We start from the raw sequence: 20,096 nt of genomic DNA on the forward strand, positions 1-20,096 counted from the left end.
CAAACAAAAAAACAATTTATAAAATATAAAAATACAAAAAAATATATATTTGTTTAGTATAAGATAGTATGTGTTTAGGTTAGTATATGTTGTCCCCCATGTGTCCCGTCTTATAAGAGGGGTGGGGGGTTGATGTTTAGATCGTTTTGTTAAATGTGATAAGTAAGTTTAGCTTAGGTTAGTTAGTGCCAGTTGTGGGTAATGTGTAGTTAGGATAGGTTAGGTTAGGTAAGGTGTTTCTCCTGCTTTTAGCTTCTGTTTTTGCTGTTTAATAAATATTTAGGTAACTCTTTACAGTATGTGTCACATGCTTTGGGATCAGGGCCGTGGCATGAGTGAACAGTGTCTCTTTAGTATTAGCTTTTGTGTCCCATCCTGCAACCAAATCCCAACTGAGCTATTACATTGGCAGCTACACCAAAGCTACTTTGCTAAGATTCTGCCATCCATTGCACCCACCACTCAAGGTTACTATGGACCTCAAAGTGTTGTTAATTTTTGATGTATGTTTTCAATGTCACATACTTTGCTACCGGAATTGGTATTGAGGACACTGTGTTAAGTCTGCCTGCAGCCTGATGTCCAAGCGAATCCTTATAAGGTGAGTGGTAGTATGCTCTCATGTAGTATGGTACACATAACTCACACCTATCATTTGTTACAATGTTCAGCCTAGTTACATATTTGTACGTAAACTCATACACATCCATTCATGCAGTATGGTGTGTGTTAGCTAAAATTTGCAAAGCACAAGACCTTGGCAATAGGTGGCCATGTGGCAGGGACTAGTGCTACCGGGTACTCACACGGGTGAAGGTGATCTGTTCCACGTCTTCATCTTCTGATGTGTGGTTGTGAAGGGGCAACACACAGCTCAGTGTTTAATCACGTGGAGTCAGATATCACGGTAGCTGCCAACTGTGGGGCTATGAAGGGCAGTACTGCAGCAAGGAGGAGCTGCTGGTTCTTAAGTATAGCAGCCACATCACTGTGGTAGGCAGCCAGGTCGGCCCTGAGGGATTCAATATTGCATTCGTGCACAACAGGATTGTTGTAGGTGTTGTGTCAACTCTCTTACAGCTGTGCTGATTTCCTTCAACCTTTTTTCAAGTTCTTGCAAGATTGATGTTCGCCCTTGCATGGCTGCTGCCTGTTCTGCAGTTGACATCATGCACAAACGCACCCCCTCTAGGCTGGCTGCCATATTTTCCATCCCCACCCGCACCTCCTTGGCCAGCTCCCGCTGTACTCCAACTACAGTTCTCTCAAAGCTGGTGCCAGTGTCGTCAGAGTCCTCAGCTGTGTTGGAGCTGGCAGGTCGTACAATTGGGGTGGTGGGTGGGTTCTCTGTGATGGCTGCTAGTTCTGTGCTCCTCCTTGTGACTGAAGGTGGGTTCTGGAGGGTCCCAAGGACATCTTGGAGAGTCTGCTGGCTGATGTTTGTCAGCTCGTCATCCATGTCATCAGGGTAGTCCTGGACAGGCATATCCGCAGGAGAGCCATCATCCTCTGCAATGACATATGGTACAATTAGTGTGTCTGTGTTGTGGGATTTCTAATGTGACGTGCCTGCCTCCCTATTAGTTTCACATTGTGATCTTGGTTCCTGTTCATTGTTCCTGTCTTTCATATTAGCATTCTCCCAGGCCTATGCCCCACCTGCATGTCACATGTATGGTGGTCAGTTTGGGGACTTGTCAGCATCACATCCTCTAGGTGTTGGTTCTGGCCTATTTGTGAAGTTCACCTTCTTGTCCTACTCAACTCTCCGTCTACTTCCATTCTCATTGTGAGGCCTTTCACTGGCTGTGGGTGTTCTGATGGCACTTGCACCACACTTAACATTCTGGAACTGACCCAGTCTCTGATATTTCACATCCACCTATATGTTGCTGAGACCTAGGATATACTATGTATTGCATTGGCATGGCACGATACAGGTGTCAGCATTGGTAGCGTGTACTGCTGATGTTGGGAAATGTGTGCTACATTGGATTCCACTGATGATCCTAGCAGTGTTCCATTTCCTCCTCTGACTGTGCGGGTGTATTTCTGTAGCCAGTTACATATGTCCTCCCCCTCAATTCTGTTGTCTGAGCAGTATGACATTTGGGATGTTGCATGGTGTCATTGGAGCTATTGTGACCCAGGCATAGGGTGGACCCTGACATATGCAGCATGGGTATGACATTAGTGCTGTGTACCTCATAACGTTTATGACAATGGCTGATGTTTGTAGCAACTATGGACAATCACATTTGACAGGATTGGAACATTTGTATTGATTTCAGGGTATTGATAACATTGTCATCCTGAACCCTCTAATTTGGGTGTGTTTGATCCATGGGTACATTACTGCCATTAGCTACTTGACCTGCACACACAGCAGAGGTGGTAGTGGCAACTGTTGTCAACGTTAAGTTCCACTTGCAGATATGGCCTGAGATTGTTAATTGAGCCCTAGTTCATGTAGGGAGAATATTGGCTGACGTGTGACAGCATGCCAGTTTTACATTGAACCCTACCCTCCTGGCCTGGCTTTACCTTTCCAACATCCTTGCCATGGCAGCATAGCCCCATGCAAAGGTTGTTGGTGTAGTGTAGTACTGTGCCCCAGGTTTCCTCTGAACGGGCCATGCCCCCATACCGTGCCCCTTTACCCATGCCACTCCCTGAATATCATGACTTACATGCATTGTGTAGTAGGTATGCCCCCCCCCACTGGTTAACAATTAGGCATTTTAGTCCCCCATGCGACTTACCCTGCCATCTGTGTTGTCTCCTGGTAGTATGCGCTGTTCTGTCCTTGAATCCCTGTGACGATCTGGGGTCTGTGCAAGCATCTGGGATCCAGTTTGGCTCTCCTTAGCACATTTTGCTGTGTTTGCGCTGCAATTGCGTCAAAAAGCAGCGCGTTTCCGGTTTGCGACATCGTAAACTGGCTCACAGTCATTTTCGCAGCGTTAACGTCATTTTTCTTTACGATGTGATGCATTGGTTTGAGTTTAAAAAATGACTCACACCTGTGGTTTGCGCCGCAGTGCGTCAAAGTATAAATTTGACACCCGAGCGATGCAAAGAAATGGCGTTCGCCGGTCGGTAAAAAAAATTATGCAAAACTGCTTCGGTGCAGTTTTGCGTCAAAAAGTATAAATATGGCCCTTAATTTCCCTTGTCTACTTCTCGAGGAACAGTCTGATTCGACACTGAATTCCATGCAAAATGTTGGTGGCATGCAAAAAGTCTAGATCCAAGTGCAAAAAGAAATGGCTTCATTAATATTTGTTTAAGCATCCCTTTGGTACTGGGTGTCTGATGGACCCCAGGCTGCTTTTTGTGTGCCCCCATTTTTGAAAATTGAATCTACATCTGAAAATGGGTAATACATTGAAAGTTGTTCCGAGCAGGGGACTTTAAAATACCTTTTGGAAAGGTCCCCGAAGTTCCTTCAGAGTTCACGCTGACTCAAATTTCAATAATGCCCAATAACGTGTCAGTGCTGAAGTGCAATTCCCGTGGTGTCTGTCCAGACTGACCACATTTTCAGGAACCTGAAAAGCTCGCCATTTAGATGAATGCACTTACGTAGTTTGCAACACCAACAGTCTTAAAATAAAGTGCACTTCCAGAAAATATATTGCTGTGATAAAATGTTGTTTAGTAAAGAAATGCAATATTTAGCGAAATTGCATTACAAATTGATGAAAATAGTTTGAGAAACCGTTAAAAGTATTGCGTCCAATGCGGACTTAAAAGCAAATCTTATTGTAATTTATGATGAGCGTGGGACCACCATGCCAGTGCATAAAATCATTTTATAGCCACTAGTTGGAAACGGAGAATTAAAGTGTTTAATCATCGGATGGTAAAACGCTAAAATTGTAATATGCTAGGCTCTTAAAAGTATTACCCGAGGAGGAGGGGTTATAGAACAAACCAAAATTATGGGCAGTTGATTTCAGCCACAAACTAGTGAACTGAAAGTCAGTGGTGCAAAATGTGTGTGTGTGTGTTTCAGTACATATGTGTGTGATGGAAGCATCAATAAACCCATTGCAGGTATTGTTAAGTTAAACTGATTTTTTATTGGCTGCCAAATGTGTTTGTGGTTATGTAGGTAGAATGCGAGAATGAATCAACAATTGTATGGGTACGTGAGTGCATGGCTGATTGCTAAGCGAGTGCCAGGATGGCAGAATGAATGGTGAGTACATGGATGCCAGATAGGTTACACCGATTGTAGTGATGTCAAAAAAAGCCATGAATGAACAGACCTCAAATGAATTACCAACATTAAGCATGTTTAGATTTGCCCCATCACAAACACCTGCATGTTCACATTGGCACAAGATAGGTGTAAGGGTCTGCCAGAGGGAGGAGAAACTAGGGCCCATATTTGCAAGCAGCCTGCTTTTTGCGACGCACCGTTAGCCTAGGCGGCACACCCATATTTACAAAGCCACTTTGCGTTGCTTTCAAGGCTTTGTAGATATGGGGTAAGGCAACACAGCAGAAGTTGCTACGTTGCCTTACTTTGCACCAGGGAGGGGTTTCGATGGGTGTTGTGTGGGTGTTCCCACGCAACACCCATGAATTTTGACACATTCCCTTATTTACAAGGGTCCATAAATCTGTGAATGTGTCAAAAGCCTACACCTCCCGGGGGGGGGGGGGGGCATAAGAGTGGCACAAATAATGTTATTTTCCCCGATTTTTCCACTATGTGTGCTGTATTTTGCAGCACATATAGAAGGAGGAAATCGTCTCCATTGATTGTTTTTGTGTCCTTTCCTGCACAAAAACAATCATCCCCACAGTGTAGGCACCCTTGCACCATGGTGCCAAGGTGCCTACGTTGGTGCATGGCAGCAATTTGTGCACCAGGGGGAGAGGATAAAATTCTAGAAGATTCAGCACATTTCTCCCCTTTCATGTTGGCTCAGGGTGGCGCAGCAAGACACCAGCCCTGCGCCATGGGCTTTGTAGACATTGCCCTAGGAGACAAAGCCTCAAAGAAATGGGCCAGCAGGGAGAAGAGAGAAAGGGAGAAAGGCAAGGAGCTGAGAGTTGGAAGGGGGCAGGAGAGAACAGTTGTGGGTGAGGGAGAATTTATGAATTAGGCTCCTCAATCACCACAGTCCTGGGTGACATACATATGGCTGATGATGACTATCTCATGCACAGTGGGGAGGAGAAAGGCTTGAGGGAAAGGCTTGAGGGAGGCCAGTGCTCCTTAAGCATGTCTGAAAATGTGGGACAGATGTTAATGGAAGAGACCTTCATAAGAAGTGGAGAGTGGTGTGAGATGGACAGGAGATTGAAGACTTGTGATGGAAGTAACAGTTCACCAGAGGCTTTAGGCTTCAGGACTTCTTGAGAGCAGGATAATTGGTGGGATAATGAGAAAGGACTAACCTCAAAGTCACATCAATCTAACTGCGTGACCCTCTCATTTCCTTCAAGGTGTTGACGTTGCTTCAAATTGCAGCTCTGAAGAATTCTGTGGAACAAAACCTGCATCCGAGCCTGAAACAAAAGCTGTGGTTAATTTTGTGAAAAGCAAGAAATCTCAAATCATCTGCTATTTGAGCATCCACTCCTTTGGCCAGGTGATCCTGATCCCATATGGGTACTCCGGAAAACTGTCAAGAAACTACAGGGAAATGGTAAGGTGATGTTTCTATGGCAAAGTGCATTGACTTTCAGGGATCTTTCCTTTGCAGATTCTATAGTAAAACCTTTGGTGACTTGTTAGTCATTGGTTCGACATTTATGCATAGTTAGAAATACAGTAAAGAGGGTTACAATGTTTTCTTCATGTTTTGGAAGTTTTAAATCAAAACCCAAATAAATAGAAAGATAAGGGAGATGCTTGTAAATATTTGTTTTTTTCAACGGACTCCATACATGGGGTTAGTCTTATTTTTAAAACCTAAGGCACCTGAGCAAATGGAGATAAAGTAATTTGCCCGGGATCAAACAGTTCGGTCAAGTGAGGAAGCCAAAATTAGAACTTACTTCATTCAGGGCTCATGAGGTCATCAATAGACCACACCTTGTTTCTTATTACCAATTACACCAAAACAAGTCTTAGGCATGACAGTGTGGCCAGAGACCTCATTGGGCACTAACATATGGTTGTGTCTCAGTCATGAATAAGGCCACTTACTTGATGGAAATGAGTGCTTTGCGGACAGCACCGAGAAAATTTGAGAAACTCTGTGTTAACAGGAAAAAAACTCCTAATACTATACTTGTATGCGATGTTCAGAAGTTCATTTATCTGACACTGAAACATACATTGCACCTGACTGACACAGATATACAGATCCAAAAGCACAGGGTAAGCTAGGTAGCACCAGCCATCTAAGGTTGAAGAGAGGCATTAATCTGATTAGCACAGGGAAGCTGATCAAAAACAATGCAGTTGAATAACCATGAATAATCACAAATGGTGTGGTGGAGTAGAACTCAAAGTAAGAGAAGTTGTCTACTTTTGATAGGTGAGACCAATTATCAAGTCATGAGGCAGTTTAGAGAACGTAACACTAATATGGCAAAAGGGGTGTTCCTTAACGGAAGTAGGGAGTAGAGCCTCTGCATCTAGACAACTCCTAGATTCCGTTTTTTTGTATTCTGATTCTGTCTTTTGCACAGACATATAATATAGGAGCTATTCACCTTAATAAGAACCATGTACACCTTAAGAGTTACCCGTAGTGGGGAACAAGCTGGTGCATTGATCTCAAATTACACCGTTCCTTTGATACCCTCTTTAAACTATATGGAGCGGCTCTGTAATAATGTATTGTCTCATGCTAGACGTATGAGGGAGGCCTGATATAGATTTAAGCCATTCTCTCTCCTTTTCTTATGTGAGGCCTATAAGCAGCACTTATTGAGGCTACCCCTCACAGAACATTCTTACATAAGGCTTGGGAGCGATCGTCAGGGTGGCCTTTTCCATCGTGACGTCAGAGCATTTCTGTAGCTAGTGGACGTGGACAGTTGGTTACCCAATTTTATTGTTGTCTTCCTATCTTTGGTGACAAACAACTTGCTAGAAATTAATAAAGTGTCTAGTATTCTCTCCCCAGTGTGTGACTACAAAGGACATTGTCTTTGCTCCAGACCGGAAGCTTGTTACCCCCTAAATAGAGGCCAAGGGGTTTGTTAATCCCATAGTAAGCAAGGAAGAATATGTTGTATAGATTTATATTAAGGGCTTACTATGATATGTGGAGATATCCATTGATACGTTTTCATAGAGAACGTTAGCTTTTTCTTGCACCTGTGTGACACCATTTTGCAGTGCTTATTACTCTTGCATGTTCACATGTGTATTTTTGGACCTTATCTGACAGCCTATTGTTTGTCTTGATATCCCATGGGACAATGGGATTTATGATGTGCTCTTTGTCCCCCACTTCCTGGTGTTCAGGTACCTACAATTTGATCCCCACTAAGGTAGGTCCTGAGTGCTTTTCCCTTTCATTTGGTAACACACCTTTGGTTTAGGTATTAGGGATCCTCAGCCCTGAGGAATAACCCAGACCACTTTAGGCTCATAGAGAGGGCAAAAACATGTTGGCTTGAGTAGACAGTTAGGGTTATTAGGCTGTTCTTACTGTCTAGTGTGTTTTTAATCCTTCCCACGGACACCACTAATAAAGGTGAATGACGCCGGTAGTCCAAGAGGTATTTTTAACTAGATCTGGATCCCTGAATTTGTCCAGTAATTTTTTTTTATATAAGAACTCCCTCTGGTATAGGTCTTATCAAGAGGTTGAGTCCGCCCTGGTGGCACTGTCCTGCCAGGGTGGGGAGAGGTGGTCAAGGATGAAGCATAACACTATTAGTGTGTGAGACCACTTCTTCCGTTAAGGAACACCCCTTTTTCTGGATTAGTGCTACGTTCTCTAAACAACCTCAGGACTTGATAATTGGTCTTGCCTAGCAAAAGTAGACATCTCATTTTACTTTCATTTCTACTCCACCACACCATTTGTGATCATTTATTCTTCTTGGGTGGACGTGTGGCGTAGAGGTTTTCCCTCTTTTTCTCTCTCTCTGCTCATTCTGTTCAATAGCCATGTCGATGGCATCCATGCAAATGTGTATTCTGGTCAGCAGGGTACCAACCGGAAACAAATGACCTTCAAGAATTGTCTACTCTTCACCATGCTTCCAAATACTTTTGTGTGAGACATAAAAGTGGCACTCCACTTTTCCCTATCAAAAGTGCTGGAAATCGTCAAGCATAATGTATGCAAGGGGGGCATTCCCCCATTAGGGAGACTGCAAAAATGGTCAGTGGAATCTATGAGATTCCACTGCGTCATTTTTTAGCAGCTACTTTGAACACCTTCACAGAGCAGGCATTGAAAGGGCGCACACCATTATTATTATTCATCGGCCCCTATGTACCATGCAGGATTAGCTGCAAAATGTTTGGCCCTAATCCTGCAATGTACTACAATAGCGTCAAAAATTATGACGCTATTGTCCCTCACCTGCGCCATGGCACGCCGTATGTTTAATACAGCGCACACATGGTGGTGTTAGGGGGACCCTCATGGGTGCAAGAAAAGTGGTGGTGCATATAATGCAGCGCCACATTTTTTTAATTTGGGCCACACTTTCTCACAAGTAAAACTAAGCCATTAAGTCCATGTAAAGAGGAAAATATCAGAAATGACTCCCTTTTGAGCATTGAGAGTCTCAAATGGCATTGAAACTGCTGCAAACCATCTGAAATGCAAGGTCACTAACACGATTTTTTATAATAAGAACGTTCCTGATTTTCCCAACGCTACAAGGGACTAGAATGAATTGGCATCACCTTCTCTATCAAAGTATATTGCAAGATAGCTCACAGTGTATCTGAAACCCCGAGCACAATTTATGGTATTGAGACCCACCCATTGTGTAGCTCAATCAGACAGCTCATTCGGTTGAACATGGTCGCCACAGATATGTAAGCGTCTCTCTATCAGTGACTATTGCTGGCTCAGCCTTTCATTTCCTGAACACTATACCTAAAAAAAATGATCAACTTCATGAAATGCTAAAATGGCCTTTTGAAGTCATAGTGCCTACCAATCAACTGCAATGTTTTAGTAGGCTGGAAGACATTTCTTGGTGACAGCATGGGTTTGGAAGGGAGCCGATTTAGCATCAGGTCTCAGTGAAGCCCTGCTTGTTGATATCATGGCTGCTCAATCTTCAGATTGCACTGTTTCATACATGCAGCCAGCATGCATAAATAACTTTTGATTCAAACTAGCACAGTGGTTGACAAATATGTTAGAATCAATAATGATGTAAATGAACAGCAATGACGCCTGATGACTTCTTAAAATGAACATTAGGATCACCGCCAGCTTTATTCAGAAAATTAGCCCATACAAAATTATTCCTGACCAGTACGCTAGTCATTACAAGTGAGACAGGTCACAGTGATAGAACAATCTGTGTTTGAAGGAAGTGGGAATCACTACATGCAGCAGCCAGACCGACCTGTGCCAAGTTAATGCCAATCACAAACTTCAGGGAGAATCACTGCACATGCGCTCCTTTCTTCTGCAGAGTTCACTAGTTCAGCAAGCCAGGGATTTCATGTATGCGTCTTGGGTCCGGTCAAAAAATGATTTATACAGCTGGTGAAATCTGAGGTGCTTGGGGGCCGGAAGCATAAATGGCAATAGACCCCATTACTCGCGATTTATTATGCCAAAAATAGCCTCATTTTGGCTGTCTCCCGACTGAAGTTGCCTTTGCGTCGATAGAAGGCAATGGGGGAAATACATTCTCCCTATTATTATTTTTTTATCTCCCACTTTCCTCGTCTTAAATGTTGCCAAATATGTGAAAGACAAGAATAGAGAGCTATTATAACATGTCTCTCTCCTGCTCCAATAAATACAGTAACATCCTGCGTGTCTATTGGAGCTACTCAGCTGTGACCCCCTGCCTTTGAGCACTGAGCAGTGTCTACCCACCCATGTTCTCTTCTCCAACTCCCTCGATGGTGTTGGCCACCAAGACATTCTGCACCATACTGGCTTCTGGGTGACACAGTGGCATGTGAACACCTTTTCTGATTGGGCGCAGGATGATTGGAAGACTGAGGAAACAAACAAGATACAGCTTGGTAGTGCCAGACAAGTGCTTCCGCCCAACACAGGAAAACAAAAAGGTGCCTGCAAAACACCCACACAACACCCAAGAAAACACCTCCCAGGTGCAGGGTAATGTAACGCAGCGATTTGCGCTGTTACATTACACGAGATTTATGAAGCCACATAGAGTCATGCACGGCCACACAAGCTGGCCTTGCATGGCTTCCTAAATTTCACTTAAGGTTTGCTTTGCTCTTTCACCAGTGTGATACCCTCTGAGTCACACCTGGTCCACCTAAGTGACAGGACGCTGGGAAAGCGGCAGTGTTCTGTGAAGGTTGCGGACCAAAAGCTCTTAGCAGGTCCTCTGTTTCATCCTTCTTTCATTGATTTGAACTTACATAAAGAGTTGGAAACTCATGATGATAATACACCATTCCTTGCTCAATTACTGCCCACTGTAAAGAATTAGTTGTTCTGGGCCTGATAACACCACTCCATCCTCTTCCCCTCTCTAAACCATATGGTGATGGTTCTGATGATATAGAGAAACCTACAGAAACTACATGACAGTGGCTCAACATGCCTGGGGACTGGCCTTTGAGCTTTTTTGTGCTTTCCCGCTCTTCCCTATCTGTATGACTAACCCCTGCCACCATACAGGATTCGCAGGGCTGGGGCCCAGTAGGGGTGTCCCTGAGAAGAATCCACAGATACCTGCTGCTGTTTCCATATAAATCATCTATCAAATCATTCTGTAAAAATCCTCTCACAAGATATATGCTGGCACATACACTTGCAGACATTGGAACCACAGTAATCTCCATCACTCATCATGAAATCAGTTTTTATATGACTGCTTAAATCATCATACCTTTCTGAATGACATACAGTATCAGCTTCCAATAAGGTATTCAACCATGTTGCCTTCATTGTGTTCTGTGGACAGTGCCTCTGCTGCAGTCACACAACTATCTGCATGCACATTCACCAGCTCACCATAGGAAGGGTGTCCCTAAATGAAGTCATCTAAGTACTCTTATCATGCCAATTTATGGTATGTTAAATTCCAAAGAAGAAAGGTTTTCCCAAAAGGTTTGTTTGGATGCTCAGTTGGCTTGTCAGAACAAATTGATAGCTGGCAGGAGTATGTTGTCAAACGTTAATATCACGTTTAGATTTTGAAGGCAAATTGCTTGGCAAATATTTTCTGGGTCATGTAAAATACTGGAGTAAAACAGTAGTCACTCAAACAGGCTTTAGAAATTAAACTTCTTTAGATGATAGTTTGGAACTATTTTGTTCAGGGAAGTATCAATGGAAAAGGGGTTTACATACTTTATGTTTATTTTACATTACTTATACTTCCCTCTTGCATAATGCTGGTTACATTCCGATTAGGAAGAATATTAGAACTGGGGAATAAATGCTGAGGGTTTCCCAACTGTCGGGATTGACTGCGGATTCAGTACACTACAAGCACCAACCTGTGAATCCAGTCAGCGGGAATGATGGAGAGAAGACAGTCCGACCACTCCCCACTATGTACGGGCCAGGGAACAGAACTTACTGCTTGCCTGAAGGCACACCCAAACGAACGGGAGAATGGCCAAAACAAGAAAACAACAGCCTTCTGGCCCTGGGCAGTTGAAACCAGTCTCCTCTACTGTGTCACCAGGATGCGCCTCTAGGAACAGCTTGTGTGAAGAGATTACCCAACTGGTGCGACCTGCAGTCAGTATAGAAAGGAACTAAAGGGAACAGTATAAAGTGTGTGTACGTATGTTTGTCTTTTTCCACCCTCACTCATCTTCCCCTCACAGCATACACACACTTACGTGCCCAATGAGACAGAAACTCAAAGCTTCCACCAACAAGGATATAAGAACCTCACTCTTAACTACTCAACACAGACACGAGGTGGGGGAAGTGATTTCTCTCACATCACCTTATGATCAGTAAAGTTTCTAGCCAGACCCTGTGCCTTCATTTCCTAGTCCTCTCAAAAAGTCAAAGTAAGTTGCAGAGATACAGCTCTCTGTCAGCTAATGTATATATGCGATATAAACAGGAAAAACCCAGCAAAGCATGCAGGCCAAAAATCATGAAATAAAAGACACAGATAAACAGCATTTAGGGCCACATGTAGGAAGCCGTTTGCATGGTGCAAACTGCGAAAATCGCAGTTTGTGCCATGCAAACGGCCTAACGCGATGCACATTTACAAATTGTGAGTCGGTACCGACTCGCAATTTGTGAATGCGACTCGCAAATAGGAAGGTGTGTTCCCTTCCTATTTGCGACTCGCATCGCAATTCAGAATTGCTTTGTGACTGCGAATGCGGTCGCAAAGCAACTTGCAGTTACCACCAGTGTCACACTGGTGGTAATTCCTTCGCAAACGAGAAGGGGTCCACATGGAACCCCTTCCCCCTTGTGAATGTTGCCCAGAATGTTTTTTCAGAGCAGGCAGTGGTCCAATGGACCACTGCCTACACTGAAAAAACGAAACCAAATGGTTTCGGTATTTTTTTCATTTTGCAACTCGTTTTCTTTTAAGGAAAACGGGCTGCAAAATGAAAAAAAAACAGTTTTATTTAAAAAGCAGTCACAGATATGGAGGTCTGCTGACTTCAGCAGGCCACCATCCCTGTGAGTGCAGGGACTCGCTATGGGGTCTCAAAATGCGACCCACCTCATTAATATTGATGAGGTGAGTCTTTGCGACCCCATAGCGAGTCGCAGACGGTGTCTGAGACACCGTTCTGCATCCGAGATTGCGACTCGGAAATTGCGAGTCGGACAGACTCGCAATTTCCGAGTCGCAATCTCGGAGTTTGCTACATGTGGCCCTTAGCTCATTCTAAGTGATTGGAGGCTGAAGGAAGGTTCACCAGCCTAGAAGGAGCCAAGACAAGCACAGAAACCCTTCAGTGCCATACTCCGGTGATCCTGGTTAAATGCAGAAGATTGGGAACCAAGAAGAAGCAAAGAAGCCCTTCCGCACAGTCCTCGGGTGGTCCTGCCTCAATGCGGTATAGCAGGTGGGAGACACCCAATGATGGTCAAACTGCACTCCTGTCAATGGGCTTAAACTGTGAGATCTGAATGGTTCGATGACACAAAAAGAAAACAAATGTCAGCAGTACTTGTGGCAGAGAAGTGTGTGCCGCCCGACAACAGGAGCGTCTTCAAAAAGCATTGTAGATTGACAAACGCCCATGCTGACAAGGGGCATGACTTTTATGCCCAGTAACCAATCATGGCCTTCGGGACATCAGTGCTTCCTGGAACGACACTATGCCAGGACAGGGGCTCATGAGAAACTAAGTCCAAGTCTTGGCATGTGGACGAGAGCGCTTGGGGAGTGCACACATCAGCCAATATCACACATACAATGAGATCATCTGTCCCTGTCTCAAGGTGAGTATTATTTTGTATGTTGGGAATTTTGCTTTACACCCGTTTACAGGTATGTTTTGGGATGAAGCGGTGAAGTGGGCTGCTTCGTAACAGGGCCATAACATCAACATTTACAAGAAGTGACATCATTGCATTTCCTAGCATTAATCTCACCAGGAAAGCAAAATTACTTGTTTCCTACTAAACCATCTTAAACAGAACAAGACAGTGAAGCGGACATCATTGCTAGCATCCACCTCCACAGGAAGTGACTGCACTGCATGTTTCAGCATCTAGCACTTCAGGAAGTGACATCCTTGCATTTCCCAGCCACTTCCCTAATTCATTTAACCTCTCTAGAAGTCCTACTGCCCTATTGTCCATAGTCAAGGGCAGGCATGGACTAGGGCATTGCCTGTTTGGTCTGGGAAGGGCCTTGAGCTGGAACCCTTGTTTTACTGTAACTAAAGATCCCACCTACAACGTGAGATCTCATAATGCCCCTAACCCTGCACACCAGACTACCTGTCCCACAATCAACCACAGACCACACACTCAGACCGTGGCTTGACAGTATATAGACCCAACCTCATATACATTCCAACAGCCCCCACACCTCCAAAAACTATCAAACTCATTCCAGCTCTTTAGTGCATGCTTTGCAGTACTCCTAGCTCAAGATATCACAAACCTCATCACCTATCACAAGTTTAAAATGATTTTCATCACAGAATCATGGCTCAACCTACATCCTTGCACACCCTAAACAAACTTATTACCACAGGCTACAACATTGAGCATGTGGTTTGCACACATGAGAAGGCAGGATGCCGCACCATCATCCACAATTTAATCCTGGTCCTGCACTCTGGACAAACAAGTGATAATCAACTCCATGTAGCTCCAGACATGGCACTTCCCGCTGTGTCTGCAACACAGTTCACCACCCATTACCTCATCAACATGCCTACCGGGCAAAATAAAAGGACTTTATTGATTAATTCAGGGACCTCCTTACCACCTCCTCCATCCAACATGCCCACTCCACCCTCATGCATGATTTCAACTTTCCACATAATGAAATTTTGAAAAAACACGAGACACCCTACAAAACGTCATCAACATATATAACGTGGCACAGTATGTCACCCAACTAACTCCCACCCTGCTCATTATTCAACCAACACATGAGTTCAAACCAAAAGAGAAAAACAAGCATTCAGATCCTTCAAATACTTCTCCATTGATGACCTAAAGCTCAAACTCATCTCTTACCATGCCAGTTATAAATCTGATATCAACATCATTCCAAACAATTGCACCGCTTTGCTGGAAAACCATATGAATGCCCATGAGCCAACTAAAATACTCAAGTGCACACTGAAACCTTCAATACCATGACATGCCAGAGACCTCACCAACATCAAATGCTGCATCCTCAGGCATAAACAAAATGGAAGAAAAACAGAACCCCAATGACTTCATGCAACTAAAGTCTCTCTGCCCAAAACATAGCCAAAATCTAGTATGATACAAACACCATCAAAGAAACTGCCAACAGAAGTAAAATACTCTTCAGGACAATCAAGCCATGCACAGACCTTCTCCTGGTTCTACTGCCCCAGTTTCCACAACAAGGGAAATTCCATTAACCTCTTCTTCAGTGGAAAAAATATAAAAGATACAACAGCGCATCACCAAAACAAAGTCTGCTTCTCTTCTTAAAATTCCCCTTCTAATAGCATTTGTAGCATTCCACAATGGTTATCTTTCAAAGAACCATTTCTAGTAGATCTCACTAACATACTCCGCTCCCTCAAAACCGTCTCATTATAAGATGATGCTTACCTTCATCCTTCATCAAAGATCTCCCCCAGAACTCCCCCACTCCTCCTCACCATCATAAACACCTCCTTCACAATGCATCTTCCCCAAAGCTCTCAAGGCTGGCTAGATCCACCCATTCCCACATGAAACCAATACTAGACCCTGTTGACCTTGACAACTACTGGTCCTTTACTCAGCTCTCCTTTGCTGGTAAGTTAATTGAAAAAGCAGTCTACCCTCAGTTCCACAATAACATCAATACCAACCATCTCTTGCTTGATTGACGATGTAGTATCAGAAAACGCTGCAGCAGAGATACAGCTACCATACACATCAGATGATGCCACCCTGACCTCAAATAAAGATGTCCCCTGCCTCCTTATATTGCTGAACCTCTCAGCCACCTTTGACATCGTTGTCCATCTCAGCCTCATCCACATCCTGAAGTCTCAAATGGGATCCAGTAGCAATGCCCTTCACTGGTTCTCCTCCTATCCATCTAAACAAACACCAGTTCAATGACATGGGCACCTCCAGACCCTAGAAGATCTCTATCATTTGTGACATCCATCAGGGTTCCTTCCTGTCCGTCATTATCTTCACCTTTTACGTGCAGTCCTTTGGAGCTCTATTCACTGATAACAGTATCAACATTCACCAATATACTATTGATACAGAAGTCTACTCCAAGTTCTCCTTCACTCCAGACATCCAGTGATTAAACCTACCTGAAGTTCAAATCCACCACAACAGAATTCCTGTTAGTTGCCAAAAAGAAGAAGCAACTAGTCCAAACTTGCTTCAATAACATGAACTTTGATGCTTTCAAACCTCACATTTCACCAAATGATAAGTCTCTTGGACATCAATATTACCCTCATAAAGTACATCGCCAGCAAATAAAATCAGGCACTGACTCTGCTAGAGAATATGAAATTGTTCATCCCACAAAGCAACCTCAGGAATGCCATTCTAACCCTCAAATTGTTACATCTGGAAGGTGACAATGCCCTCTCCCCGTCTCCAGACTGGCCCCCTGTTAGAAATGGGGTCTCTGGTTGGCAGTCAGTTTGTACTCTATCTAAGCAGGGACCCTCACTCTAGTCAGGGTAATGGAGATACACCCGTCGATAACCCCTTCTCACCCACTTGGTAGTATGGCAGAAGCAGTCAGGCTTATCTCAGAGGCAATGTGTAAAGTATTTGTACCAATACACACAGTAATACAGTGAAAACACTACAAAATGGACACCACACCAGTTTAGAATAATAGTCAATATTTATCGGAGTAACACAAGACCAAAATGACACAAATCCAACAAACACAAGCAAAGGTATGAATTTTAAAAGATTAAACTTCAATATAGCGCTCAGAGACACAAATGCTTCCAATTAGTGATATCATGGCGGCATGACAGAGTCGTTTCCCAACAATCGGTCGCTAATGACACCGGTCACGGAGTTACACGGACCCCCAGGTACAGTACCTGGTGAAAATGAGGAAACAAGCCGGTGCACAGAGTCGGGAATCGCTGCGTCACTGGATCCGAAGCAGCGATGTCAGTTTCGGAGCTGCAAAGGAGCGAAGGCATCACGACGAGGCATCGGGTCTTTGCTGCGGAGCGGTGGAAGTGAGGCGGCATCGGTTCGAAGCGTTGGATCCGTGCACTTCCGGTGGAGTCGATATCCGGCAGTCACAGCGTGGTGTGGCGAAGTCGAGTGTCACGGACATCAGAGACATGCACTCACAGAGATGCGGACTTCGAGGCTTCTGTGGTGTTGGGCCTGCGGGTTCGTCGCACTCAAGCAAGGACCACAGCTTCAGTTGCAGGTGGTGTTTCAGAATCAGGCAGCGGCATCAGTCCAGGGTCATCCAAAGTCGGTGCACTTGGTTCTTCTTGGTTTTCCACCTGCTTCTCCTTTCAAGAGCCCAGGGACTGGATTAGGCACCACTTGGCAGGGGAGGAGTCTCAGCAGAGAGTCCAGGTGCTGGCGGAGTAAGTCATTCATGGCCCTGAGACTTCAGAACAGGGGGCAAGCTCAGTCCAAGCCGTTGGAGATACTGCTCAAGCGGGAATATACCACAAAGTCCAGTCTTTGTCCCCTTTCCCAGGCAGAACCAGCAACTGCAGGATATCCCAAAAAAGCACAGTCACAGGCAGGGGCAGCACTTCTCCGTCATCTCTTCAGCTCTTCTCCTGGCAGAGGTACCTCTTGAATCCTTGAAGTGATCTAAAAATCTGGGATTTTGGGTCCACTACTTATACCCCTTTTGCCTTTAAAGGAAGTTGGCAAACTTCAAAGGAAAGTCTCTGTTGTTCCCAAGATCCTGCCTTGCCCGGGCCTGGCTCCAGACTCACACCAGACGGTTGGTGACTGCATTGTGTGAGGGCAGGCACAGCCCATTCAGGTGTAAGTGACCACTCCTCCCTCCGCTCTAGTTCAGATGGCCCATCCGGATATGCAGGCTACACCCCACCACCCTTTGTATCAATTTCTAGAGGGGATTCACAAACAGCCCAACTGTCAGTCTGACCTAGGCAGGGAATACACAAGCAGGCAGAGTTACAGAATGGTTTAAGCTAGAAAATGCCCACTTTCTAAAAGTGGCATTTTCAAACTGACAATGGGAGTTGAGGCGTTGGTTCCTAACAGTTGCAGAGGAGGTGATGCGGCACTGGCAGCGAGACATTCGTTCCTCATGACAAGGCGAGGTCAGTGAATCCAGCAGGTCAAGGTGTGAGGCATTAGTTTACGGTGCCATGACCACACCATGGGGCCACAGGTGCTGCGCGGATTCACATTCGGGTGCCACAGATGTTGGTGACATGGCTCTCTGGACTCACGTTGTGGCGGGACTTTGGAGATGATGCAGCAGCGTAGGGGCCTCACTATAGGTAGCAGTCATTGTACTCAGTGGGTACAACATCTCCAGTGCAGGTAGTGGCATGGGGTCAGAGAGCAGCGCCGGCTCAGACGTCATTCTGGAAGTTGATGCATTAGTTTCTTCCTTGTTGCACCAGAACTCACTCCCAGGGGCCCAGAATTGGATTTGGCACCATTTGGCAAATCAGGACTCTCAGCAACAGAGACCAGGTGCTAGAAGGGGTAGTCTTTGATGTCCCTCAGACTTCTTAAGAGGAGGCAAGCTCAGTCTAAGCCCTTGGAGAAACTTTGGCAGCAGGATGTAGAAAGCAAAGTCCGTTCCTTTCACTCCCAGGACACAAGCAGCAAGCAGCTGGCCAGCACAGCATATCAGCAGGCAAATCATCAGGCAGAGTGGCAGTCCCTCCTACAGCATCTGGCTCTTCTTCCTTGCAGAATGTCCTCACTCCAGAAGGATTACAATTATGTGGGGTCAGAGGTGAAGTAATGATACCCATTTCTGTCTTTGAAGTAGGCAAATGTCAAAGAGAAGTCTTTGTAGTGCACAAGACCCTGCTTTTCCCTGCTCTGGCCCCAGACACACTCCAGGAGGTCGGAGACTGCTTTGCGTAAGGACAGGGACAGCCCTATTCAGGTATGTCAGCTCCTCCCACCACTCTAGCTCAGGAAGACCCTTCAGGTTATGCAAGGCACACCTCAGCTCCCTTTGTGTGCCAGTCTAGAGTGAATGCACAAACAGCCCAACTGTCAACCTGACCTATACGTGTATTCAGCAGACAGGCAGAGGCACAGAATGGTTAAACAAGAAAATGCCCACTTTCTAAAAATTGTATTTTCTAAATCACAGTTCAAAAAACAACTTCACCAAAAGATATAATTTTAAATTGTGATCTCAGAGACCCAAAATTCTTTAAGGCCGGAATTTAGGTCCAAGAAAAGAAAGGTGTGAATGTAAGCTCTGTGAAGGGGTGTCAGCAGCCCCAGGGATAGTGCGAATACATCATCTGGGACTGGGGTGCTACAGATGCTTGCAGCTGCAGGGGAGGGATGTTTCAAGTGGTGCCAGCAAAGTGCAGGTGTGGGAAGATGTGACTGCAGGTCCGAGGAGCAGTGCCAGTTCTGTGAGAGTAGGAGTAACTCAGGGCTCTTGGAGGAGTGCACACCGATGTTTGTAACTGTGGGGGATACAAGTGGTGCCTGCAGAGTGCAACTGGGAGAATATAGTGAATGTAGGGGCCGTGAAGGGGTGTCAGCAGAGTGTGCAGTCCGGGGGATTGTGTGAATACATCATTTGGGAAAGGGGTGCTACTGCTGCTTGCAGCTGCAGGGTGTACAAGTGAGGTCAGAAGAGTGCAGTCGTGGTGACAGTGTGAATGACATTAGAAACTCACAAATCTTCAATTGCTTCAGAGTCGTTGATCAGTGGATGACGTGGAGCTATCTCAAACTGAATGCTTCCAAAACAGAAATACTCACATGTGGCGACTGGAAAAATGATGCCCCACTATGCGCCCGGCCTGACGATCTGAGACCACCTCCTCAAGTATTTAAGGAATTTAAAAACCTCGGAATTACCATGGACTCCAAGTTAACAATGAATGCCCAAGTGGACAAATTAGCACAATCAAGTTTCATCAACTTGAAAACTCTGCAATGCATTTTCCCCCACCTCGGATTTCCACACAATCCAAGGTCTAGGCTACTGAACAGGAAAGCTTTTCATTAGGAATAAAATCATATATTCAACAAAAAACCTCAGCTCAAGATTGGCACCCCATCTGAAAACACCACCACAAGACTATAGGCAGTACATCCTTTTCAGTTCAAATGGCCAAACTATGGTATCCATTACCCCCAAAT

The 20,096-nt window shown here is 44.9% G+C and overlaps 1 protein-coding gene across 1 annotated transcript in view; it reads left to right on the forward strand.

Annotated features, from left to right (window-relative positions):
- Positions 1-20,096, forward strand: part of CPO (carboxypeptidase O) — a 234,472-nt gene that overhangs the window by 192,616 nt on the left and 21,760 nt on the right. Inside the window, exon 6 of the mRNA XM_069221571.1 lies at positions 5,464-5,666. Coding sequence (XP_069077672.1) covers positions 5,464-5,666 — 203 coding nt within the window. The remainder of the gene's footprint in view (positions 1-5,463; positions 5,667-20,096) is intronic.

Source organism: Pleurodeles waltl, chromosome 3_1 (genome assembly GCF_031143425.1).
Source record: "Pleurodeles waltl isolate 20211129_DDA chromosome 3_1, aPleWal1.hap1.20221129, whole genome shotgun sequence".
In the NCBI taxonomy this organism is placed as follows: Eukaryota; Metazoa; Chordata; class Amphibia; order Caudata; family Salamandridae; genus Pleurodeles; species Pleurodeles waltl.